The sequence below is a fragment of the Lissotriton helveticus genome, chromosome 1_2 (assembly GCF_964261635.1).
Source record: "Lissotriton helveticus chromosome 1_2, aLisHel1.1, whole genome shotgun sequence".
NCBI lineage: Eukaryota > Metazoa > Chordata > Amphibia > Caudata > Salamandridae > Lissotriton > Lissotriton helveticus.
In genome coordinates, this window is record NC_136058.1 from 247,939,659 (window position 1) to 247,966,843 (window position 27,185).

The 27,185-nt window shown below is 43.5% G+C and overlaps 1 protein-coding gene across 1 annotated transcript in view; it reads left to right on the forward strand.

Moving 5' to 3' along the window:
* The first annotated feature begins 581 nt into the window (after positions 1-581).
* The window catches only part of LOC144800408 (vitamin D3 hydroxylase-associated protein-like), a 387,916-nt gene continuing 361,312 nt past the window's right edge, over positions 582-27,185 (forward strand). Inside the window, exons 1-2 of the mRNA XM_078671679.1 lie at positions 582-773; positions 896-1,157. Coding sequence (XP_078527805.1) covers positions 966-1,157 — 192 coding nt within the window. The 5' untranslated portion in view covers positions 582-773; positions 896-965. The remainder of the gene's footprint in view (positions 774-895; positions 1,158-27,185) is intronic.

Sequence of the window (27,185 nt, forward strand, 5' to 3'; positions counted from 1 at the left end):
TGATGTCTAATTATGATAGATTTCTCTTGTCCCGTTTTAGACTAAACATTGCTTTTAGACTCATGTCCTTCCCAGAAAAGAATTAATGGATGCGAAATTTGCCTACCTGCCCGTGTGATGATTCCTCGTCCCAATCTGACATCCACATTTTATTTTTCTGTAAATTTTATATTTTACCACGTAGGAAATTCATTATCCCATTCCTCAAAGAAATGAACTTAAACAGATGTCGCCCAGCCTTTTTAGAATTTCAGAGAATGGACACTGTTTTAACTGTTACTGTAGCTTTAAACTTTTTTAAACACGCTTTTAAATTACGGAAAACAATTGGTGTCGATGAAATTTATTAGAATCGTCATTTTTAAATAACTTCCTTGTGTAAATGTGTATATTTATACTGTTGCTTTTATGGTTGTTGTCTTTTTACCGAATAAAGTACTTTTTGAACTTTGAACTTTGATTTGCACTGGTTAGAGATGTAGTAAAATTAGGAGTGTATTTGGTGATTTGCAATTGTTCTGGTTAATATATAACTTGCTATTTTTGCTCAGCATTCTCAGCTTTAGTTACAAGTCAGGGGCATTCACTGCAGATACATTTCACGAGGCAGGGTAACTAGACTGCTCTTGGCAGCAGTGCCAACCGTGGCATTGGCACACTCCGTGACCTGTCCTTAAAAGAATGTCACACAGCTAGAGAGCGGATTCATTCTCCTCGAGGGTCGGTCTGAAAGGGCGGGCTCCTCTTTGATAACATCCTGGTATTGACTCGATGCGAGTAACAACTTCGTGCTGGAAAAGACTTTAACATCGTAAAGATCGCATCCCCTTTTCAAGATACTTCTCAACGGTTCTCTGGTAAAACATTTAATCTGAACGTTCCATTTACTTTACAGCTGACCAAAAAATTCTGAGCACCACAGAGGGAGAGAAAGAGTGAAAGGGAATCTCTACGGTAAGGTAAAGATGAAGCGGGTCCCGGAGCCTGAGTTTGACTTCCGCCTGCTCGCCGGCATCCTTTGCGGATCGGCCACTGTGGTCCTGGCCATGAAGTGGATGCGGCGGAGGCGGACAGCGGGGAAAATCCGAGCAGCGCAGGCGAGGCGAGAGGAGGGCCTGCGCCAGATGGAGGATGCTGTCCGGAGGTTTCAGCGACAGGTAATGCTTATGACCACGTTTCTTGTATTGTGCTGCATGTCGCCGTCTGCCTGTTTCTGAGTATTGTAAATAACAGGGTACATAATTACTGTTTAATCGTGCTTAATTTACCGACCTTCGAAACATGAACGTCTGATTCGGCCCTACCGGATTGAAACTCATCGAGGAGTTGAGTTTCAGGTTCAAGATTTTCGAATCATTTTTTCCATGATTTATCACCTAATTTTCAGAGTGAAAGGTGCTGCCATCAGTGTTACATCGCACAAAGTGATAGGGGTTGTAAAAACACAAAGAACAAGTGTAGCAAATGACCCGCACCAATTCAGCAGGATGGAGTTAAAATTGAGGTGTGCAGCAACATATTACCAAAGCATGGATTGATAGCACAGTCATTTATAGATAACACATGTCTATTGAAACGATCACAAAATTCACACTGGCATACAGTTTTGCTGCTAAAACTATATAGGGCACAAACCATAATGTGTGGAAATCGAAATCAGCAACAAACGTGGCATTTGCACATCACCAAGTAAAGTGTCTTTTATTTGCTCCTCTTAAAATCTTTGTTTTCATCACACTTTAGAATTCTACAAAAATGTGCCTTTTTTTGTCCTTTCCTAGCTGCTAATGCATTTTGAAATAGTTATACATTTCATTTACGTACAGCCTGGCAGCCACCCAGGGCCCGTCCATGTGGGCTGGAGGCCAAGCGTTCCACCTTGTTCCCAGCAAGAAGAGTGTCTGCCAGGCTGAGCAAAGGTCCGCTTGGAAGACACTCTTCTTGTTATGTGAGGCAGCCAGGAGCTAGACATGCACCAATGGGGGAGAGGGGTTGTATTAATGGCTAGGGCTCGACCTCAAATCTGGGGAACCGGGTGCGAGTCTCGGCAAGGACGCGCAACATCCGATGATTCTGGGTAAATCACTTAATCTCCCTTCCTAACAAAAAAATGAACGTGTCCTCAAGTAACCTAACAGGTGCTTGTGTAAAGCGCTCTGATATCGGATACCTTCGGGTCATGGTATTGCTATATAAAACTCTGTACAAAAAAAAAGCACAGGCTCCTGGCTGCCTGGGCTGAACTTTGCCAGGCTGCGAATTTCACAGCCCTGTGGGTGGGACATCCTACGCCTGACAAAAGTGCCTCAACACCCTCCCCCCACGTCAAGGTAGAGAGTTACTGATTGCCTTGGAGCTAGATGCTTCAGTTTTAAGCCCTGAAGTGGCCAGAGATGAGTGTCAATCAGTGACACCACATCACAGAATGGGGTGGGGTCAGCAGTTTCACTCACCCCATCCCACTCTGTGACGGTGGAGGGACTGCTGCCTTCCCTCTCTACAGCGAAGGTCTGCTTGGTGCATGCATGCATGAATGGATGTGTACTTGTCAATGAGTGTTGTGAATGCATGGGTGTGAATGTGTATGTGTGGCCCACTCGGCCCTCTCCTGGGTAAAATTATTGGCCACCACTGTTCACATGTATTTACATTTTTGTTGTGTGCTCTACAGCCTTTCCTTTCATGCTGCTTGTACCCCAGCAAGATTTTCAAATAATTTCACTTTACAAAATCAATTAGCTTTGCAGTCAGAGAAAGAGAAGTAAACGACAATCTCTAGCTTAAAAACACATAAGAAGCACTTTGCCAGAAGTTATGGCCTGACTTTTAAACTCTGTAGTCGAGGTATAGCAAATGTGACAAGATAAAAATAAAATATAAAAGCATCTTTATTGCTCATTGACTGAACTCCAGTATCATTACTTTTGAGATTCTGCAGCATACCCAACACCCTTCTTCCAGCACCTAGGTGTCACCCTGCCCTTTACACATCATTCATTCATTAATACATTCTTTAATACATCCATTCTATCTTTTTTTTTATTTCATCTTATTGAACAAGATTCGATCCATTTATACAAGTGTGAGTGTTCAACCAGAGATATTCTGTACAGCTTTCGATATATGGAGTGCATTTGGTATACATACATGAAATAGGATACAACAATATTAGACATGATACATCTTAAAATTGGGTCCCCCATTCTGCTCTTGCACGTTAGTGTCCTTCCACCTCCCCCTCCCCTATTCGGACCTGTATATCTCCCAATCGCTCCAGATTCCCCCTTAATTCTTTAGGCATCATCTGCTCTCATATACCACTTTTTCTACCAATCAGCCATGTCTACCTTTCAATCAGAGAGTTTTGGGGGGTCCCTTGCCCCACACAGCCATACTACATTTCGTTTTGCTAACACTGAGGCCAGTATGAGCCAAGTTCTGATGTGTGCAGGCCACCTGTCTTCCACGTGACCCCCACCAGTTGCCAACGTGCATCTGGTTGTATTTGGATGCCCAGCACTCTTGGCATCACCTCCGGGACTCCTACCCAGTAGCACTGGATTTTGGGGCAATCCCAAATAATGTGGAAGAATGTCCCCATGTCCCCGCATCACCTAATACAATTGTCTGTGTCAGCTCGGCCTATTTTGTGTTGGAGAGTTTGGGAAGAGTACGAGTTGAATAAGTTGGAATCTTGCCGAATAGCTATCTCCATGGGACTTTGGATTGCTTCTTGCCAATCATCGTCGTCCAGCGGCCCCAGGTCAGTCTCCCACTCTATTCTCACTGGGCCCATGGGGTTGGGGAGATTGTTAAATATTTTCCTATATATGTGTGGGAGATCACTTTCTCTGGGATGGGGGTCCAGCAGTAATCGGTCTTCCATTGGGTAAAACTCAGGTATTAGTTCCCCCTATTTGATATGGCACCTTTGGGCATCAATTAGCTGTAGATATCGGAATTGCTCTCGATCTGTTGGTTGAAATTCTGTCTGAAGTTCTTTAAACGTAAGCATGTTGCCATTTCTTTATATGTCCCCAAGAGTGTCTATGTCAAAAAGAGTCCATTTGTGAAAGCCCTGCAGGTGGTCCATCTCCCTCAGCATGTCGCTAACGCACAGTGGGGTTTACTGAGTCAGTCTGTCCTTCCAGCCCAGTGATTTGGTAACAGCATGCCATGCTCTTACCACTGGATGCGTGTGCTCTGGGAGCAACCTCCCTCTGTCTCTACCGTACAGTGTTGCCAGATGCCCTCCAGCACCCATTGCCTGGTGATCTACCCAATATGCCTGTTCAGAGCGGGGTGCAAAGATCCAGCCATTGTTGTTAATAATTTGGTCCGCTAAGTAGTAATTCCGAATGTCTGGAGTGGCGAATCAGCCCTTGTACACCCTCTAATGTAGTTTGAGAAGCGCTACGCGTGGTCTGTCACCCTCCCATAGTAAGTTGCGTTGTTCACCTTCAATAGCCCAAAAGAATGTATCTGGGATCTTATGCGGGGTATTTTGCAATGAGTTGAGTAAGCGTGAGAAGGCCATCATTTTGAATAACACTGCCCTTCCCAGGAGAGAGATAGGCAATTGGCTACAGTGTAAAGTATCTTCTCGCAGCATAGCGAATTGTGAATATATATTCAGGTTGAAAAATTATTCTGCTGTTTTAGTTATCCATATGCCTAGTTATTTGAATCTGTCTAGCTACGTCAGTGCCGTACAGTCGGTTGTAAGTTGGGCAGCTATCTGGAGAGTTTAAAAATTAGGGATTTGTCCCAGTTTATCTGGTACCCTGAGTATGTGCTGAATAGATGGAGTATATTGATGAGCCTATGAAATGTTTGCCATGGTCTGCTCAAATAGAGCAGCACAACGTCAGCATATAACGAGATATGATCCTCCCATTCCCCCCCAATATCTATGCCCCCTTTGATCCATGCTGCAAGCGGCTCAAGGGCTAATGCAAATAATATAGGGGAGAGTGGAATTGCCTGGCGTGTGCCTCTGTTGAGCGCAAATGGCCTTTATATCCAGTCGCTGCTGGCATGACTGCTGGTGGGGACGGGGGGGGGGGTCTCGCAGGGAAGGGGAGGTAATACATTTTTTTACTTACCTTTGCCCCCATCCCGCGTCACGTCTCCTCTCTTTGCGCCTTACAGGAAGCAGGCAGCCTCCCTCAGCCTACATAGAGAAAATGCAGATTGTGCATGACTGGTTCAGTCACCCTCGGGTCGACCAAACAGTCAGTGCCCACAACAGTGAGCAAGCCACTCCTCCCCTGCCTGGAGCAGGAATGCCAACCCGCCCGCCCGCCCCAACCAAACCCTGCCTTCTGCTTTCTCGCAGTGCGAAAAGCAGAAACATAAAATGGTATTACTAATACCATTTTATGTTTCTGCTTCTCGCAGTGGGAGAAAGCAGTGGAGTGAAGTTCCTCCCCCCATGTGGAGGAGCCACCACTGTAGAAGTCGACCTGTTCACCCTTATACAAGCTCTTGGTTTTCTGTAAAGAAAACAAACCCATGCACAAAAGACAGGTCCAAATCCTAATCTTGGCAAGATCGCTTGGAGATAGGGCCATTCAATGTTTTTGAATGCCATACCAGCACCCATTGACGGAATTGACGGAATTGACGGAAGTGCCATGGGTTCACTTGGCTGTGCTGCCGTAACATGCATCACCCAGTAGAGGCATCGTAGGTCCAGCCCGATACTACGCTGCTAAACAAAAACAGTGGTTCTGTGGGGAATCACAATTACTTAGTTTCACTGTACTTAATAAATATCATGAATCATGTTTTCAAACATCAAATTAAGGGCACAAAGAAACACACAACACTAAATTTAGTTCTAAAGGTAAGTGTTTAGTACATACCTTTTCCGAATGGATCAATAGATATCTGGCTGTCCGAAACAGAGAACCACATAGACTGTGAAACACTCAGTGACTGGTCGTGATTGGTGACATAGTGCTGTACAAAAATAAAACAAGTGACATATATTCATACATCTAGACAACACATTTTTCTTGGGTGTGCACTTTTGAAAACAATAGCCACAACAGGATAAAGTATTTCCTTATTTTTGTTGAGACCGTGGGTGGACAGGTTGACATAAACAACGTCGACTTTTCAACCCTATGTAATAGTGCAGACTCATATGCATCTGTGTCGGGTCTTCATCAGGACTGGGGGGGGGGCTTGGACAGACTGAAAACACAAGTAAAATGTGTTGAATGACTTCCGTGGGTCCTATTTGTAGGGGTGTCAGCCGACACCCTCATAAAGTTTCTTGAAGTGGTCAAATCTTTCCTGCTTTATGGGGATTTTCTTCACCAGCCAGTGGAAGGACGTCAGCGTCTGTCTCAGCTCAGCGCCCAGGTTCAGAGTGTTACTGGGTTACCCCATTATAACTAATGGTACTACTCTGCGGCATAAATCCAAATTGGTCTGTGTGGAAAATAGTGGCAATAATGGGAGCAAGCCAGTTGGCTAGCACTTTTGTCAACACTTCAGTTTCAAAATTATATATAGATATGAGCTACAAAACTCCATGGGTTTGCACTTTTTTAGAATAACCGCTATTGTGCCTAATATCAGGTCTTCTGGTAAGCAACCATCCTGTAGTGCAGCATTAAACATGTCCATCATTGGTTGCACCACCCCGGTTGCCAGGCATTTGAAGAGCTCAGCGGGAAGCCCATTCCGGCCCACCGTTTTCCCAGATTGTAAGTCCTGTATGGCCCTTCTACTTCATCCACCATCAGGTCTTGGTCTATGGCCTCCCTGTCTTCCTGTGAGAGGGCAGTAGGGGTAGGTCTGCGAGTAGTTCGATGCTGTCATCCACCGATCTTGTTGTCACCGACTGATAGATCGTCTCATAGTAGGACACGAAAGCTTCCGCTATGTCCGCCCCAGATCTGCATGGCTCCCCCTGCCCATTTGTATTACTGTTACACAGTTCTGCACCCTGTCCTGTCTTCCTAACCAGGCAATTAGCTTATTAGTCTTATTAGCCTTGTGTCCAAGATCTTATAGTTGTTGCCATGTCTGTCTCTAAGTCCCTAGGCTCCCTTTGTTTGAGGCGTATCCTCTGGACTAATTTGTGAGCGTCTAGTTCACTCTGACTATTTTTACGTTCTAGGGCATCGATCTTGCATACTAGCTCATCGCACTTGGAGTATTTTTGCTTCCCCAGTCCCCCAGAATCTGCCTGGATATATTTCTGTGCCACTACTTTGTATGTCTACCATAGTGTAATATGTAAATCAACTGACCCCTTGTTTTGTGCCAAATATTGTTGTGTACCTTCTCTGAACCTGTCCTAGAAGTCTCTGTCCTTAAAGTGCCAGAGAGCCATACGTGGCGGGAGGGTGTAGTCGTTGGTTGGGCCCTGTAATAGGACTTTCACAGGGGAATGGTCTGATATACCCCTAGCCCTGTGTTGTGCTCCACAGAAGTGTCTCACTTGAGTGCATAGTGTGAAAATGTAGTCCAATTGCGACCCACCCTTGTGTGTCTCAGAGATATAAGTGTATTGTCAGCTAGACAGGTTATGAAGTTGTCACAAGTCTGACAGACTCATTGCCGATGCGAAGGCTCGCAGGGGCTCTCCCCCGACCCGGGTGGGCTGTCCTGTTTTGTTCAGTTCATGTGACATCACTGCATTCATATCCCCACCCATTATGATCACACCAGGTGGCATGCTTAGTAGTGTTTTGTTTAGTTCAGGAAAGGTCTCTGAGTGTAGCCTGGCTGGAATATATGTGAAGCATAAGTTCAAGTTTTGGCCCTCCCACTTCCCTATCACTGACATGAATCTAACCAGTGGGTCCTGCCAGGTGCGGTCCTTTCTAAGGGGTATCAAGTTCTGTACCAGGATCACAACACCCCTAGATCCATACGTAAAGCCAGCGTGGACCAGGAGGGAATATCCACACCTATTTAGTGCCAGATAGTGGTTGCCTCACAGGTGTGTCTCCTACGGGAAGACAATACTGGGGGAGTGCCTGCGTAAGTTTTGCAGGACCATGGTTCACTTACTCTTGTCTCCCAGCCCATTGACATTCCACAAAAGGATTTTAAGTGTATTTGTGGGTTGTGTAGCCATGTCTGTGTCCAAGTGCTCAGTGGCCACTCTTCCACCTTCAGAACCCACCCCAGCACTCCCTCCATCAAAAGCTGCCCTTTGGACCCTGCGTGGGATAGTGAATCTATGAGTGGATTGTAAAAAGCTTTAAACATTCTATATAACATTGAACTTTTGAAACTGTATCCCTGTGTTGAGCCTCTCCCCTCCCTGGTACCCTGCACTGTAGGTTTAAAACTACCCACATCCCCAAATTGCAGAGTGCCTGTCGCCCCAAGAAACTTTAGTCTAATACCTGGGGGGTTGGCCGGCTCTGCCTCTTGTAATCGGGTCGCGGCCCTCCCGCGCCCGTTCATTGTCTGTTTCCTTGATGTGTGTCTATTAGAAGATTATAATGGTGCACCCCCTCCCATATATTCCATACCTGCAAAAAGCATCCTTTATACCTTCTGCAGACCAGGGAGCTGCCACCGGGTGCACATTCGAGTTCTCCTCCCCGCCAAGGAGGGGCATCCCCCCGTCGTGGCCTCCCTCCCTTGGGTCTTGCTTGGTCTGCTCATGAAGGGCCAGTCACTACCATGGGGCCCCCATCTTCCTGCTCCGAGTGGGATCCATGGGGGAGCTTTCTCTCCGGTCATCCCGGTTGTCGGTTTTGTCCTTGCCGCGCTGATTGGGTAGCTGGTTGTCCTCTCTCAAGCCAATCCCACACCTCATCGAGAGATGTAAAGTATCACGCCTTGCCATTGTACAGTACTCTTAATTTAGCTGGGAATAGCATTGCATATTTGAGGTTTTCAGTCTGCAGTGCATGTATAATCTCTTCCAAGGTGAGTCTTAGTGTTGGACCATGAGGGTGTAGTCCGGAAAGAAACAAATGGTTGCATTTTCATAGGTTAGGTCTCCCTTTATTCGGGCTGTTTGAAGGATGGTGTCTCGATCTCGGAAGTTGAGAATCCAGGCTATGGTGAGTCGGGGTGAGGCCCCTGGTTACGGTTTCGGCACTGGCGCTCTGTGGGCTCTTTCCACCGAAAAGTAGTTTGACAGACGTTTGGGCTGGAGGTGCTTAACTATTAAGTCTTCCAGAAAAAGGTCCATTCCGGGACCTTCTGCTCCCTCAGGCACCCCACCACCGTAATGTTGTTCCTCTGAGCATGGCCCTTCTAGTCCTCCAGCTTTGCTGCCATGCCTTTTTGCTGATGTTTGAGCTGCTTTCTCTGTTCTTCTATTCTCTTGGAGGTGGCTTTGAGTTCGCCCATATATGTTTCAGCTACAGTGACTTTTTCAGAATTCTTGCTCATATCTGCCCTCAGCAGATTGACCTCAATTGTGACTTTGTCCATCTTTGATTCCAGGGTCATGCCCAGCAACTGAATGGCAGCCATAATATCCCCAAGTTATGGTTGTGCTGCCTCCTGGCTCCCCTGCGTGGTCGCGCCCTCTGCCATAGTGGTCCTGGGCACCGCATACATATCAAGTTTATTAGTCTGATGCAGGGGGCCGCCTTTGGGCCGCATTGCATTGCTTCGCCCGGCGAAAGGAAAGGGGAAGAAGACAGGCACAGGCCCATCAGTTCAATGCCATCTGTGCTTCCCACTCTTATTTTAGAGGCAAATGAGTCAGTTGGCCCTTACCGATGAGACCTCAAATCACCTACAGTATGCTTGTCGCTTCAAACCTCTGCTAAGGTCCAGCCCAGTCAATACACCACTGGGGCACACCAGGCCCCCGCCCATCGAATGCTCTTGCTGCTCTGCTTAGCAGGTCTAGGGCTGCATCGTTATGTCATGTTTCGGGGCAGCCCATGTGTGCAGCTGCTCACTGTTATACCTGCAGTTCTCTCCGCATTCCAGGGGGCCCTGTGTGCCTCCTCTTCCACCGGCTTGCTTCGCCGACACCTTGCAGACCAATGCAACGGGCTAGGCCCCGTCTTCTCTCTGGCAGCCGCCTGGGCGCACCAGTGCTCCCCGGTGTTTTGGTTCCCTCCGCCTTAGTCCTCATGTGGGCCCGCCGACCTCCGCTATCTCAGGGAGAGGATCTCCTCCCCGGTGCCGATGCTGGGCCGCAACCCGCCGCTGCAGGTCCCGGCACTGTCCGGGCCTCTGGCTGGCGATCGGGTCTTCTCCTGGGCCTCTGGCACTGGCAGTTGCCTATGTGGATAGCCCGATGCTCCCTGGCGTTCAGGGTCAGGCGGATTAAGTCAGGATGGCATTGGAAATGGGAAGGCCGCGGGAGACCTCCTCTAGTGCGCAGCCATCTTGGCTGACACCAAGCCATGCCCCTCCCCCATTCAGTCAATCTTTAATCTTCTCGGCATACTCTTCAGCAGATGTATTGGGAAGTTCTCTGTCCACTTCACTGCTTCACCACAGTGGAGCACTCTGGGATTGTCATACTATTACAAAGAGAAATGGCGCCAAAGGGGAAACATCCTTTACAACGCAACTTTTACCACGCAGTGCTTTTACATTGCAACTTTTACAATGCAAACCATTACAACGCATTGCGCTGGGAAGCGCTCTAGGATAGGGAATAGATTTAATTTACTATCCAACACCTTCCCTACTATCCACGGGGACTGGAGTTGGAATAGTAAATTAAACTATTCACTATCCAGCACCCCAAAGCGCTATGCGTTGTAACAGCATGCGTTGTAAAAACTGCGATGTAAAAGCATGCGTTGTAATGTCATACATCCGCGCCAAAGGAGTGGCAGGGTAGTAAAGAGAAAGTTTTCTGATTTCTTTATAAAAATGTTGTTGGTCACTTTTTTCAAACTTTAACTGTCAATTGTGCTGTTAAGTATTACAGAATAAGAACGGCGGGTGTGTGTATACCTGGACTTCATTTGTGGAATTTCTTGAATATGTTGCTATTACTAGCATAAGATCTTACGTAGGGACGGAGACTCCAGCACCCAAAACCAGGATCCTAAAAGAGTCACTGACCTATAATGTATACTGCTGTAGACTACAATGGCAATGAAGGGCTTTAGAACAGTAAGCCTGTGTGGTGCGTCACAGTTCAAAATTTGATATACTGCCTGGCTTACGCCTCCTGCTTCAGACTGACTGTGAAGTTCTGGCCGACGTGACCGAGTGCTGCCTTCCGATCAACAGGCATTGTCCTATATGCAGACCCCTAATGACGGGTACCACCACCATTCATCTCATCCTTGAAAAGCTATATCCACAAGCCTTCAACCATTTGTTTACCACTACAGTGTACCCGGCTGGGCACACTGTAAGTTGTTTTTAGTTAATCTATCACGCATGGGTTGCTAACTACCACAGACTAAGATGTCCCACAACGACCAGTCCTGACGAGATCCCCATCCTTATGGGCCGAAACGCCGTCGACGCCATAGGAATTGAACCGCGAGAACAATGCCTATGAATATAGATAGTCACTGTGTAATCATTGCTTGAATTATTGTTTATGGTCATTTTCCTTTCTCTTGTACATAACTCCAGCAGAAACCACTGTATATATTCACTCACTGACCTTCACCTATTCCTTGGTTCTCACAAAAACACTTGGGACACCCTGCACCATGTTCTTGCAATACTATGTGTATAAATGTATGTATAGATGCAACCATTGTTTTGAATTACAAAAACTTTGATGACAAAAAACCTGGTATACTTTGCTTCTCTCCTCTACATCCCCGTTCAAACCCTCTACTGCTATTAACTGCTATTATGCTGTGTACTGACTCTGCATTGTACGTTTATTAGACCACAGGCACCATTGTTTTTTGATAAACTGTTCGCCCCGGTTCCTATGTGAGTAGGGTTCCCTTGTTCTTATCTTGTGACTCAGAGCAAGGCGGGGCATGCAGCCTGGAACAGGCAGCCCCGACTTAAATACATCAATTTGTTTAGAGATTTGATTGTATCTCTATATAAATCGATATATTTAATATTTGTACAGGAATGTGTAGGAATTTCAGGGGGGCTCAGCCCCAGAGCCCTAATGGAAAAACTGCCCTGTTCAGATGTACTCTTGGAATTATTGACTTTATAATACATAGAAAACTGCAATGCTTGAACAAAAACAAACGCTATTTTTAGTTAAGTGCGGTTGTGGTGTCTCCACTCACTTCAAGTGTATTGAGTTTATGCAGTTATTTAACTGGCTGCGGCTTGACCCAGCTGACCCTAAGAATGGAAGGCACGTTATTGAGCAAAATGCTAACTGCAGTTTAAAAACAACAAAGGACAGATAACTTTTGACCTATTTTTTTCCTCAGCTATTTTTTCGCAAGCAAATGACAGTCATTAACTATCCTTATAGTCGTCTGGCTATTTATTTGGCTACTCATGTTCCTCACAAGAAAGTGGGATTTTGTCTGCATGTTATCATACATTCTATATAATTGCAGCCCGTTTGAAAGTGGCAGATACAACTGTTTAAATATATTTTGCAAAAGTTACAAGCTGGATATTGGTGTTTCATAGGCACAAACACCATATTATCACTTTCGTAGTTGGAGTAACTGTATGCATAGGTTGAGGGGGGAAACTATAGTAGGTGGGGTGGAGTTCAGACGGTGGCATGGGGTTGCAAAATATCCACAAAAGTTAGCAGTTTTAAGTCTTTAAGCGGGTGCCTAGCCTCCAGGTAGACTGGGGTCTGATGTCATCTCTTTCGACGGGCTCAAGAAGCTCAAACAATTCAGTGCCTGCTTTTCTGTTTTTGTTTCAACATCGCTGTTCAACTGCTGAAAGTGTTTAGGGTCCCATCTCTCAAGCCTCTTCCTGACTGGTTGAGTCCCCTTTCAGGGGTGCAGAAGAGGTCCACTGTATATCTCTTACCCGGATCACTGACAAAATATCGATTACACTAATATAGAATTACAAAAATATCGAGGTTAAAATATCTACTACAAAAATATCGAATTCCTATCTACAAACAGGTAAGTACAAAAATATCGAATCAAAAATATTGTTTAAAAAATATATAGTTAGTCAAAATATCGAATTTTTTAAAATGTCTTAAAAATAATTTAAAATTAATGAAATATTAAAAATAATTAACTAAAATATACTTAAAAATACTAAAATAACCTTAAAATTATTAAATAATTAATTTAAGTTATAAAAAAACATACAATTTTATTTTTTAAAGCATATATATATTAACATAATATTTTTAAAAAATACAATATTCTTACCGTAGGATAGCGGGAGGGTAAAATTTACTATTGCCACTCCAGTGAGTGCAACAGTAAGGAAAACATTGGATAGCGTAGGCGTAAAAATTATTATTCCCACTCCAGTGAGTGCACCAGTAGGGAAAGCGCTGGATAGCATAAGGGTTAAAATTACTATTCCCACTCCAGTGAGTGCAACAGTAGGGAAAGCGTTGGATAGCGTAGGGGTAAAATTTAGTATTTTCCACTCCAGTGAGTGCAGCAGTAGAGAAAGCGTTGGATAGCGTAGGGGTAAAAATTACTATTCCCACTCCAGAGAGTGCAACAGTAGGGAAAACGTTGGATAGCGTAGGGGTAAAAATTACTATTCCCACTCCAGAGAGTGCAACGTAGGGAAAGTGTTGGATAGCGTAGGGGTTAAAATTACTATTCCCACTCCAGAGAGTGCAACAGTAGGGAAAGCGTTGGATAGCGCAGTGGTTAAAATGACCATTCCCACTCCAGAGAGTGCAACAGTAGGGAAAGCGTTGGATAGCGTAGGGGTTAAAATTACTATTTCTCACTCCAGAGAGTGCAACAGTAGAGAAAGTAAATATTTAATATATTAATAAAAATAAATTAAATATCAATAACAATAAAAAAATCTATTAAAAGTAATTACCAATTTAATATAATATAATAATTAATCAATGAAAAATACAAATATATATTAGTAATTAAAATTCATTACCTTTTAATACAAATTAAATACCAGTTAACAATTAATTAATTATTTAATTCAAAATAAACACCAATAAATAAATTAAAATATTTAATTAATTACAATTCAATTACTTCCCACCCTATTCCCCTATAAACCCACAACCCGCTACAGAAAATAAATTAATAAAGATAACCTAATTATCAATTAATCAATTATTAAAAATTAATTACCAATTAAAAATTAATTAACAATTGATTCAAAATAAATACCAAAAAACAAATAAAAATATGTAATTAATTACAATTAAATTACTTCACACACTATTCCCCTATAAACCCACAACCCGCTACAGGATTAAATTACGCAAAAATTAAATAACATAAAATTCATTACTTAAAATACATTATAATAAAAATATACACTTTTCACACATATACTAACATAGAAAACACTTAAAAAAATTAGATATTATTAAAAATTCGATATATTTTAATACCTATAATATCTACTTCAATATTTTGACTTTATATAGTTATAAAAATCGATATTAAATTACTTACCTTAAATTCAATATTTTTGTTGACTATATTCTGTCCATTTGATATTATGTCCATTCTATATTTTTACTTCGATATTATTTTAATTCGATATTTTGAAGTCGATATTTTCTGTAATTACCCTCTTACCCTTGATGATCATGCTTAGTTGTGCCAGGAAGAAAATCCAGTTGTTACCTTCTTTGCAATCATTCTTTATATATTATGAATTATTTATGCCTTTCTTTAGTAGCTGGGGAAGTGTCAGGGAAGATCTACAGGGAAGGTTCTTATCTTGACACATTGCACAGTTTTGTTAGACAGTCTCTAGTATGTGTTCCATACATCCTCTCTTCTCATAATCAGCACGACAGTGGCACTAGTTTCCTCTCTCGGATTGGTTGCCAACAGTGATCTCAGATGGAAGCACCAGGTTGTGATCCTTACAATCAGCTCACCTTGGATCGGAATTGTTTCAGACTCCCATATTGCCACAAAATCTCTTAGGTTGTCACCTTTCTCGACTTCAGGTATATTAAGTATAATTATGTTTTATGATGTATGTATGTATAATAATGTTGTGAAGGAGTTTATGTACAAGCTTCTATCTCGAATCGAAACTGTTCTAACGGCAGGCCTGTCACCTCTCCTTCTAGATGTACTCACAAAAAGAGTATGGCAACTCATAGTGATAAAGAACAGAAAGGCTGTTTCCCAAGTTGAGAGAACAGGTCGCAGGTCCTCCAGACTCTGGTCATCACAGGACTCCTGTTGAGGTTAGAAGGAAAGCCATTTTTATGGAAAAGGAAGCCTCACACACATAATAGTGTCATGCTTCATCATCGGGGTCCTCTTGCCACCCTGGAAGGACAGTGCGACCATGGGGGAATCAACCTCCTCGAAGACTTAGAAGTAGGAGGAAATCCTTAGATAAAAACTACTGGATAACGCGGGATACAGATACACTAAAAATACCTTGAGGTCTCCTCGGTATTTAACCCTTATTAGTGAGAACCCCAGGTATGACTAAAACCAAAGATGAAGGGGTACACTATGAGCATGGTTCTGGCCACCTATTCTAGCCTATAAAGTCTGGAGCATTCTTCAGGGCTTTGCATACATTAACTAACATAGGATGCTCTAGTAACCAAAACTCAAATTTACTAGTAGCCCAGGAGAATTGTGTTGTTCTCAGACAGAGCTGCACTGCCTTCTTTAAGCATGCCTTTCTCTTGTCCAGCAATGCTACTGTTTCCTACAGCATGTCAAATGTAATGTTTAATCTCAATGCGTTCTTGTTGAGCCTATGGATAATTTCTCCATGACACAGGGTCCACCATGACATGGGTTGTGGTTATTACTTGAGATAGGTACTCACCACTTTCAACTATTATCCTCATTTCTTACACTAATATATTGACTGTCACAACCTCCGCAGGAATGATAAAACAATCCGCAATTTGGAGCGTACTCATAATGATTCGTGTTTCGGGGTGTGATGTTGAATGGTATAATCTTGCAGTTTTGTACACCAAGTAGTCCTCTAAAATCCTTTATTTGAAACATTTTGACTGAAGTGCTTCAACATAAAGTTACTGTCTGTGTAGAAGCAATATATCCATATCGGGAAACCTGAAAACTTCCCACTAGCATGCTTGTTTCAGGCCAACAATCAGCTCTTCATCAGAATTTTACAGAATTATAATGGTACACTGAAGCAGTATCCCTTACAATATTTAACCACTACCTGAGGGTGCCAGAGCATTTTGCAAAAGATAACAACACATTGTTCCTAAATAACCACAGTCATCACATTATCGAATATCCTAATAACATTATATAATGATAAACATTACAAATTCCACTTAAAGTGGATCCTACACAGTAACAGAATTGCAACAGGTAAAAGTAGTAAAACACAAATATACATAGAATAATTAATTACCATACACCTATTAACTAGGAGAGTATATATAGTTTAGTTCCAAGGATACTAAGTGGAGATAGTGCTGCAAGAATGAGTGTTTTAGATCTTTTTTGATCTCTGAAAAGAGGGGTTAGTGTCAAGTCAAGTCAAGTAACTTTATTCGGTTGTTCGATTTGACAACCATAAAAGTATTTACATTACAGATAATAACATGACATACACATAATCTTAAAAGAGCGTAATCAATTGCAGATAAAAATCACAGAATTAAAAATACAGCACTGTATCAAGATATTGAAGACCGTTTAAAAAATAGTATTCCTTTAACAGCAATTATAAATAACAGTATCAGTATTATTATCCTTCCATACTGTTTCTAAATTTGATCGCCATTCTTAAAAAACTACATATAAACAAGGTGTAATCATAATTTAGCAGCTGTAAAAAATATTGTGCAGGACGAAATTGTTGGAAGTTCAATTTTTTCAAACAGGGTTTCAAGCATAGCTTCCTTGGTACAGCATAAAAGGGGCAGAAAAACAAAAAGTGTGCCAGGTCTTGCGGAGACTTATCGTCGCAGCCGCAAGCCGGCAACACTTGACCTCGATGAGAACCCCTAGGAACCGCCAGCAAAAGATGAAACAGGTTGAACCTGAACCTTGTTAACAAAAAACGGTCGTAACTCGACATTTGCCATGTCAGGTAGGGTTCCATAAGCAAAGTGCTTTTAATTAGTATGTGATTGCGTACACTTTCCTTTTTTAGTTCACATGATTCCCTTTCCTGTTGTCTAGAGTCAATAAAAGCATTTTTGACCGTAATAAGATCCATTTTAGTGATGGATTCCGGGCATAAAAAAAGTTCAGGACGGCCTAAATCAGAAAAACATTTAAATAAATATTTAAGCCAGGGAACCTCCAACCTGTTATCCCATGTAAGAGCTTCTCTTAGAATAAGCTTGGTCAGGGGGATATTATCATTTAACCAGCTGTTCATCCAACATAACATGGGATTCAATGCAATTTTATCGCTAACATACGGAACCCCCAGTTCTTCATGCACAGAATAGTTTGCTGTACCCCTCGGAACCCTTAAAATCTGTTTTAAAAAATTATTTTCAACTATCTGGAGTACGTCCAAGGGAACGTATCCCCATATTTCACTGCCGTAACAAGCTGTGGTTACACTTTTGGCCCTATATAGTTGGAGTAGAGCGGCAACTGGGCTATTTCCCAGTTTTTTTGAGAAATCCAATATAGCCGCGTTTACCCTTGAGACATCTCCCTTCTTTTTCAGAATCACGGGTCCCCATTTAAGTTGACTGTCAAAGAGGACCCCGAGGTAGGAGAATGTGTGTGTAACAGGTATTGCCACTCCAGCTACATTTAGGTGGTTTGGTTTTTTAAATCCTTGACCAACCTTCATTATGTAGGATTTAGTGTTATTAATACTTAAATCTCTGGTCTTCATAAATGTGTAAAAGGAATCTAGTAAAATTTGGAGTCCATTGGCCGTTCTCGATAAAAGGACTGCGTCGTCCGCGTATAGTAAAACCGGCAGACCTTTGCGACCAATGTATGGATAGTCTGTGTTGGTACTTAAAAGGGTCTCTTCCAGATCATTAATATAAAGATTGAAGAGGAACGGGGCCAGGATACATCCTTGCCGGACGCCCCGAAACACTCCAAAATCTTTGGTCACTTTTAGGTCCTGGGTATATCTGACATTCGCTTTGGTATCTGAATGTATATCTTCTAGGAAGTTTACTAGGTTTTTGTCCACGCCCATTTTTTCCATGGCACCCCAGAGCTTCCCACGGTTCACACAATCAAAGGCCGAAGAGAGATCCATAAACGCCATATGGATCGTTCCTCTTCGAGCCTTGGTGTACTTCCCTACAATGAGATACAAATTCAGACATTGGGAAATGGTAGAATGTCCAGGCCTAAAACCATACTGGATTGGAGATAATATATTATTTTCCTCTGACCAACTAGTCAATCTATTTAAAATGACTCCTCCTATCACCTTTGCCACAGAATTTATTAACGATATCGGTCTGTAGCAGGCCGGGCTGCTACGGTCTCCTTTCTTAAATATGGGGACTATTGTAGATACCCCCCATGATTTTGGGCATCCACATAACACAGCTGCATTAAGTACTGCTGTGAGTACCGGCGCCCATAGTGCTTCGCGTGACTTAAAGAGGTCGGGCGGAAGTCCATCGGGACCTGGGGCCTTATTATTTGACAGACCTTTAATTCCTTTAACTATCTCCTCATTTGTAAAACATAGAGAGATATCTCTACCTGTACCTGAGTTGTGTTCTGCCTGTGATTCATTATTTATAAAAATAGAACTGAAATGATCTATCCATTCGTCCTCTGATATATTTGTGCCCACGTTTGGGATGGTAGGGCAATCAAATATTGGTTTGTTGATTATCTCCCAAAACTTCGAACTATTTTTTAAAGTCTCGGGTTCTAGAAGTGACTCCCATACACTTTTTTTAACTGCTCGCTTCCGAATAGCCAATGATTTCTTATAATCATTCCGCAAACCCCTAATGATCAGTGGATCTCTCGGATTTGTTTTTAAAGCTTTCTTTAGCTCGCGACTAGCCTTTGAGCAATCACTGTCAAACCATTTTGGATTGCAATTTAAATTTATTCTCCCCTTATTGGGTACCGTTAGAAATAACTCCACCTTATTAGCTATCTCCTTAAATGATGTCAAGATTTGCGACGGAGCTGATTCAGGAGATGTACATATCATTAATTCTTGATTACAAACTGCACTAATAGAGGTATAAAATTGATCGCAATCCACCATTGCCCATTTTAGGCGGCGCTTCCCATTAATGCATTTTAAGTGGCCACGGTCCTCTCGGGGATTGCGTTTTTCAAGTAGACTCATGCCCATAGTGATGCATAAAGGGTTGTGGTCGCTATAAATACTCATGAGGATCCTAAAATCCTCGGTGATATTAACAAAGTCAGCTGAAATGAGAATGTGGTCTATATATGTACCTGTGGCATGGCCCTTAAAAGTAGGGATTGGGAATACAGTTCGATCAGGTACTGTCGACATTACCGTGAATAGATTGTTTTCATTCATTAACTCATTTAACCCTGTACCCCTCCGCGAGTGTTCGAAGTGTATTCCTTCCATACTGTTACAACCCAATTGTCCAACAGGTTCCACGCTTGGGTTCCCACATAAATGTGTGTTAAAATCACCTACTAAAATTTTAGAGCAGGGCAGAGAACTATCAATTGCCCCTAGCAGACCACGCAAAATTTCTATATTGCAATCTCCAGCCTGGTTCACAGAATTATAAAAATTAATCAGTGCAAAATTAGTTTTACCCCTTCTGAATTCCAAAATCTGTATGTTATTATTACCAGATTTATGTTCAATTTTGTGACATATAAGCGACAAACTGACAAAGATGGCCAAACCCCCTTTAGCTCTTCCACTTGCAGATGGTATTGCCGGGATCATAAAGCTCTGATATCCCTCAATATACAGGTTTTTCCCTACTACCCAGGTTTCTTGAAGACATATTATAGAATATTTTTTAACATAGTGCAGCCAGTCTTTATCTTGCATTTTATCAGAAAGTCCAGCTATATTCCATGATAACAATATAAGTCCCTCCACACATTTTTGACGTCCACATTGTGTTCCGTTCAAGTTCTCTCTTGCAGGTGGACTAGTAGGAATTACAGAACTGTAAGTATTCACATTCACTATGCCTACGTCTTTTGGTAGTCATTCAACCCCGTCCAGCCCACCCTCCACAGAGAAAATATCATACCTATTGGAAGTGGGGATATTGAAATAATGGGGATCTGTGTGATATGGTCGTGATGGTTGGTCATATCCGTCCCTACTACTACCCCAATTATTTACTGGTACATCAAAACCCCAACCATTTGTTTTTTCTGGCCATGTTGATCTAATATAGGTATGATTAGGCTTAGGGTATGTCATACTCCTTTGTTTTTTACCAAAAAATTCCAGAGTGAGAGGAATGATAGTACCACTCCTTCGTTGTGGTGGTAGAATGTTTGGAAGGATATTTGGTAAGACTGCAGAGTTTACAAAGTTAATAATTATGCAGTCGCCTTTACATTTTTTGGGGTTTTGGCCTATCCAAGTGGCCCTTCTGGCTGATTTAATATCTCTAGCTAGCTGTTGCTTCCCCCATGGGGCCAGCCGCATATTGCCCGATAGCCAGTGCAGGGCTTTACTTGTTAGCGCCGTAGGTGATTCAGTTTGGTCCGGTGTTAAAGGGGGAGCATTTGCTAAAACCAGCACTAGAGGGGCTGCGTCCTCAATGAAGTGTAGTGTGTCTTCTTCTGCTCTTGGAAGGGTTATTTCTGGTGGTTGTGGAGGATGGATGTCCCTTGTCGGTGACTGATTGGATGCGGTATTTGGCGTCTGATCTGAATGATTTACCCTTGTGATGTTAGGAATTGTGCCTGTATCTAGCTGAGGGCCAACTACCTCTTTTGCAGGCGTGGCCAGATTTTTAACTGTACCGGCTATGTTAAACACTTCTTCCATTAACTTCTTTTGATCTACTCCCAACTTTTTCACATCTGCGGATAACTTATCCAGTTTGGCCACTACCGGTTTAATTAAGGCTCTAAATTTGGCGTCAATTAAAACTGCTATCCTGGATATAAGCTCTTCATCCGTATTTAATTTTTCGTCCTCTTCTAATTTCCTCCTACCTTTTTCCCTGCTTCTCAGTGGTGACGCAGCCCTCTTCCTCCCTGTACAAACTCCACCACGAAGTAATTGGGTTTTCCTACACTTTCTAATCGCTCGCGGGGCTGGGGCTTGAACAGGAGGATCGGCTTCTATGGATGTCTGCTCACTGTCTTCTGCAGTATGGTTTTCTTCAGGGTCAACTATCTGCGAGTCTGAGACGTTGATCGTAGCTATATCTTGCTCCTGAGCTAGACTAATACTCATGTTTGAAGGGCCATTTTCGGGTGACTCGGAATCCAAAAATACACTTCCCTCAGCCTGAGATGGAATATCTAACCATGGAGAGTCTGGTGAAGGGCTTAAGGGAGATAAATTTGGAGAGTGACTAAGACCTAGGGATTGTCTCCTTTCAGTATTGATCTTTGATACAACTTGTACCATATAGTTTTCAATGGAATTACCCCCCACCACAACATTCTTCTTTGGCATTATGAAAGAGGATGGTGTTAAAACCTAATATTTGGCAATCTACCAAAAACGGGCCAACTCACGGTAATACGGTACAGAGTGTCAAAAGTTGAGCAAGTATTTCAAGGATTAATAGTCTTACTGTATGGAAAGGGTCAGGTTCAGCAAAGGCAAAAAAACGAGCCCAGTCCAGTCTCAGCCTGTCTCGGACTGTCTAAGACTGTCCGCCCTTTGTCCGGGCTTCGTCCGGCATCCCGCACACGCGTCCCGCTATGCGTCAGAGGGACGTTTTTATAGGAGGAGCAAGGGGCGGGAAGAGACTCCAGGTGCGCTGCGTTGATCCTGCGCGGAACCCTGGGTCTCGCAGTCCCGGCCCCTGTTGAAAACGCCTCACACTCTCCTCGGCGAAGATAGACGGTCAAAAGCTCCACTCCACCAAATCTGCGGGCAAACAAGCAAGGTGTCAGGGACAAAGTCACGAACTCAGCACACAGCTGCGAGCGGCCCCCGCGAAGCGGGGGCCGCGAGCTGTTTTGAAGGCACAGGTCAGGCTAGGCAAACGGGGAGGAGCAGGGGGCGGGAAGAGACTCCAGGTGCGCTGCGTTGATCCTGCGCGGAACCCTGGGTCTCGCAGTCCCGGCCCCTGTTGAAAACGCCTCACACTCTCCTCGGCGAAGATAGACGGTCAAAAGCTCCACTCCACCAAATCTGCGGGCAAACAAACAAGGTGTCAGGGACAAAGTCACGAACTCAGCACACAGCTGCGAGCGGCCCCCGCGAAGCGGGGGCCGCGAGCTGTTTTGAAGGCACAGGTCAGGCTAGGCAAACGGGGAGGAGCAGGGGGCGGGAAGAGACTCCAGGTGCGCTGCGTTGATCCTGCGCGGAACCCTGGGTCTCGCAGTCCCGGCCCCTGTTGAAAACGCCTCACACTCTCCTCGCCGAAGATAGACGGTCAAAAGCTCCACTCCACCAAATATGCATGCGAGAATGCAGCCCGGCCACTGTACGTTTTCAAGCTCTTAGGGGTTAGTGTGCATCATGGGGTTAATTAAGATCATTATTTGAGTGGCGGTTCCTGACAACAATTTTTAGTCCGTTTTTGTATCTTGCTTGACAGCGAGGCTGTTGCCAGTTCTTATGTGATCAACATACAAAGACCTTGATGAGCACTGCAGACAGGTGGGCATTGGCTCTGCCCACATGTTGATTAGTTTGAGTACAGATTTTGATGGGCCAAAAGAGGTGCTTTTCAGCGCTTGTATTGGCTACAACAATTGTTTCCTAGCACACCCTAGCCTCGCTGGCCCTTTTAAACATAATGACGTGACACAGGAGGCAATCAAACAGAAAAACTGCCTCCACTATTCTTTAAGAGGACTGGCTGGGAGGGGTTTGCTCTCACCAGGATACGTGATTCTGCAACAGTATGGCCAGTAGACATGTCATGACAGCGTGAGTGTGCATAGTAATCATAGCGCACATCAGATCTACCTAATCATGGTGTGGTAGTTTTAGCTCCTGTACAGTCGCACATTGTGTGGGCGTGGCTTGCTTTTGACTTATTCTTATGGGTGGTTGTGCTTTCTTTAGAGTTGGCATGTACAAATTGAATAAAAAATGTGCTAGTTTTCGCAACCAGGACCGTCAATTTGATTGAAGGCATGAAGGCAAGGATTGTGCTCCTCTCTTTTTACTGACAAAAAACAGCAGCCAATCAAGAGAGGCTAAATAACTTCAATAAAGGACTGCGTAGCCCATGAACTTTCCTTAACCTAATATCCCTTCATCCACCAATGACTGTTCTTACAAGTCCTCAAAACTGAGACACACCATCTAGCTGCCTCTTTCTTTGCCAGACAGCATCAACCCTCAATAATGTCCAATAATGATCAGTCCCACAGCCAAACTTCAGTCTGTCTTGTGATAGTAGAACACTATGCCTCTCCTGAAGCATTCTGATCTGTGATTTGGAAATCACTTTGCTTTTGATCCATACCTACAAGGTAAATAACACATTTTGAAAATACGGATGGGTAAACACTATCGTTATACTCTAGAGCAAATCATTACCAGTGGAATTATAGAGACACAACATGCATAGTCAATATCATGAAAGAACATACAAATATGCATAAAGCCCAAAACTGGATACAAATTGGGTGTATAATCTTTCTCCCATATCCTTAAAGGAACTGGATATTCTTGCTGCGAAAGCTAGCAATTTTTTTATTCTATGTCAGGACTGGAGGCTTAGAGTATGCTTGGTCAATGCTGGTCTACCACTACCGACGCTACATTAGCAATAGCTATATAATAAAACTGTTTAAACATTGAATCTGAAAACCAGTCATCCAACTTTTCATATGCCTTCTAACAAGGATCCTAAGCTACAAGCTAATGAGACCATGGCACCTCTAGCAGAATGTGCTCTGAAGAGCTAAACATCAATACCAGATTCAGCCATCACCCATTTGACCCATCCAGCTAAAGTTGTTGAATAAACTTGAGCAATGCAATCAGTAACTGACCATTGAAATTGGACCAAATTGGTCCGGTGCATTCTTTGTACACCTTCAGCATCTGACATGACACAATTTCCCATTGTAAAGGAATTCAGGGTACTCTACATCTCAAAAAGGTCTTTGTTTGTCTTGTAGTGGAAATGGGCATCCATTTAGGGGAGTATACTCTACCTGCTAGGGTCAGAGCTTTGACATTTGAGCCTCTCCAGCAGGATACCAAAAAGAGGAGAATTGCCAGTTTGGCAGATAATTGCTTCCTCGGCAACAGATTATTAGCTGGCCAACTCTCAAACCATCGCAAAACCGCATTCACATACCTCATGCTACCGTATATTGGTTTAACCCTTCGCATGCTGATGACGAACCCCAGCCGTCACGCTCCACGGTGCTCGTGTGCTGATGACGGCTGGGGTTCGTCACGGCCCCGCCCTGTTCGTTTGTTTACCGCACAGCGGCGGAAACGGGCCAGCAGCGAAGGGGTTAAGGAGTTACATTTTCTGATCCCTTTAAGTAATTGTTAAATAACTGTATACATTCCAACTAGATTATTCGCAGAACCTATATCCTGCCAAAACTGAAGCGGTCCCTTATTCTGCTTTCATGGACAAAAAATGTATGATCACTGGTATATCTGCTTTCATGGGATCCAGATCCTGTACCTTACAGACAGAAGTCTTACCTGTATAAACTTTGTTGGTGGCTGACCGATTGTTGACTCTATAGCTGCCTCCGGCATATCGGCCTCACTGATATCATGACCTGGTGGGAAAAAGGTTCTACATCTGGACCCGTCTTGCCAGTTGCCTCTCCTGCAGAGGCCTTTCTTCGCTGGGAGCCTTGACCAAAAGGTGTGACAAATGTCCCTGGCTTCCCTGGCCTGTCCAAAACGGTTGGGCTGAAAGACTTTTCAAAGTGAGCACTAAGCATTGTCAAAGGCTGTAAAGATGTTGACAAATTGCCAATATCTGCCAAATGTGATGCCAACTAGAAGGCTTGCAACAAAGGGACCCACCTCAGCAGAAGCAAGCTCTACCAATGTAGGGTCAATACTCAACTGTAACTATTTTCCCCTCTCCTCAGATCAATAGGGGTTCCTATCTCCTTGGCCTCCAGGGCCAGCTCTAGGATCTTAGCAGGGGGACATAAACACCTAGCAGCTTGTTGTGGCAACCCCACAACTAGCCCTTAATAACTCACTTCGTGTTTTCGCAGTATGCAGGGTACTTCATTCATAATATTTCTGACAAGGACATCTGATAACATAAACCACAAAAATCGTTCCGGCAATTTAATTAGGCACTGGTAAAGCCAACTAGTCTGGAATTATTGCACCGATGCAGGCAAACACAGGCATTCAAAATGCCTTTTGAATATATTAGCACATCAAAGCACTTTTAACATCCATGAGGGGAAAAAATGACTAAATTATACTTACAAAGACAACTGCTCTTTCCTCCACAATGCAAGTCGATTTAAGACATTTTCTCCTGTGAAAACTGTGGTTGGATATTATAACATCCTGATCCAAACAGTTTGCAATTAGTCACCAAGAAAAGAATATTCTGAAATGGGCAGCATCCTACACTGTGTTATGTCCTCTAGGAACAACAAGACACAAAACCAAAGGTACTCACTTGCCATATCACTGCTCTCATAGTGAAAGTAGTTTACCAGCTAAACAGCTCATAGCTGATCCATATTCCAAGAAGGCTGCCACTTACTAGCGCCACCATCTGCAATTAACTTTTCATATTAGATTTTACACCATCAACATGTTTACTGTCTACAGATTTCTAGATGTGGAAAGCCGTTGAGCCATTGCCAATAAGTTAACTAGCGAGGGAGCCTTGATAAAAATCCTAGTTACGTTTCTATGATATTGAAATGAAAACAGGACTATAAAGAAGGCTTCCCTGCTATTCCTTCTTTATTTCACTAAGAAACAAAAGCAAGACCAACTTGAATGCTCCCTTGCTATCTGACCATGTGAAGTGAGAGTTGTATAGTGAGGTGACCCTAATTATTGTCCTCTGTTTGTTCCTATGTGAAATTGCATTCACAAGAGAATTGAACCATTATTAAAATCTTACTTTTGTTGTTGTAACAAAGAAACAGAAGAAAGAATATATTGACAGCTTCTTTGGTCTTCTCTACACAGAACGAAAAGCAGAACTATGATGAAGGTTTTCTTGCTATCGGGCCAAGTGAAAGGAATGTAGGTTAGCAAGGGAGTCTTAGTTGTAGTCCTCAATTTGTTTTTATATCAAACAATGGTTGTATAGCAAGGGAGACTTTGCTATAATCATAATTCTGATTCTGTGACATAAATCGAATGCACGACTGTAATGAAGGTTCACTTGCCATAGAGATATAAAAAAGAAACACTCAACTCTGGAAAAAAAGACGAAAACCTTCCAAAGTGCTAAAACAAATAAAGCTCAACTCGACCTGCTGTTTGCCACCACTGCCTTGCCGCCAGTATTGTTTCCCGGTCCCCTGAGTCTGCGAGGAGGGAGCACTCAACCTGGGGCACATACAACCACCATTCCTAGCATTCCAAGTGGCGCCTTTGCCGCCAACGCCACTCCAATCAATCAATCAGTCATTTGGAAAGCGCACTACATACCCACAAGGGTCTCAAGGCGCTGGGGGCTGAGGGGGGCTGCTACTGATCGAACAGCCAGGTCTTGATCATCCTCCTGAAGGTCAGCAGGTAGGCTCAGTGGGAGGGTGTTCCATGTCTTGTCGGCGAGGTGGGAGAAGGATCTCCCACCGGTGGTTGTTCTTCGGATGCGCGGGACAGTGGCAAGAAAGAGGTTCGCGGAGCTGGCGGTTGGGGATGTAGAAGGAGAGCCATCTGTTGAGGTAGGCTGGGCCGGTCTTGTGCCGTGCCTTGTGTGCATGGATGAGGAGCTTGAAGGATATCCTCTTGCTGACGGGGAGCCAGTGCAGGTCCCTCAGGTGGGGGGTGATATGGCGGTGGCGTGGTACGCCGAGGATCAGTCGTGCTGTGGCGTTTTGGATGCGTTGTAGTCGTTTGATGAGCTTGGTCAGGGCTCCCGCGTAGAGGGCGTT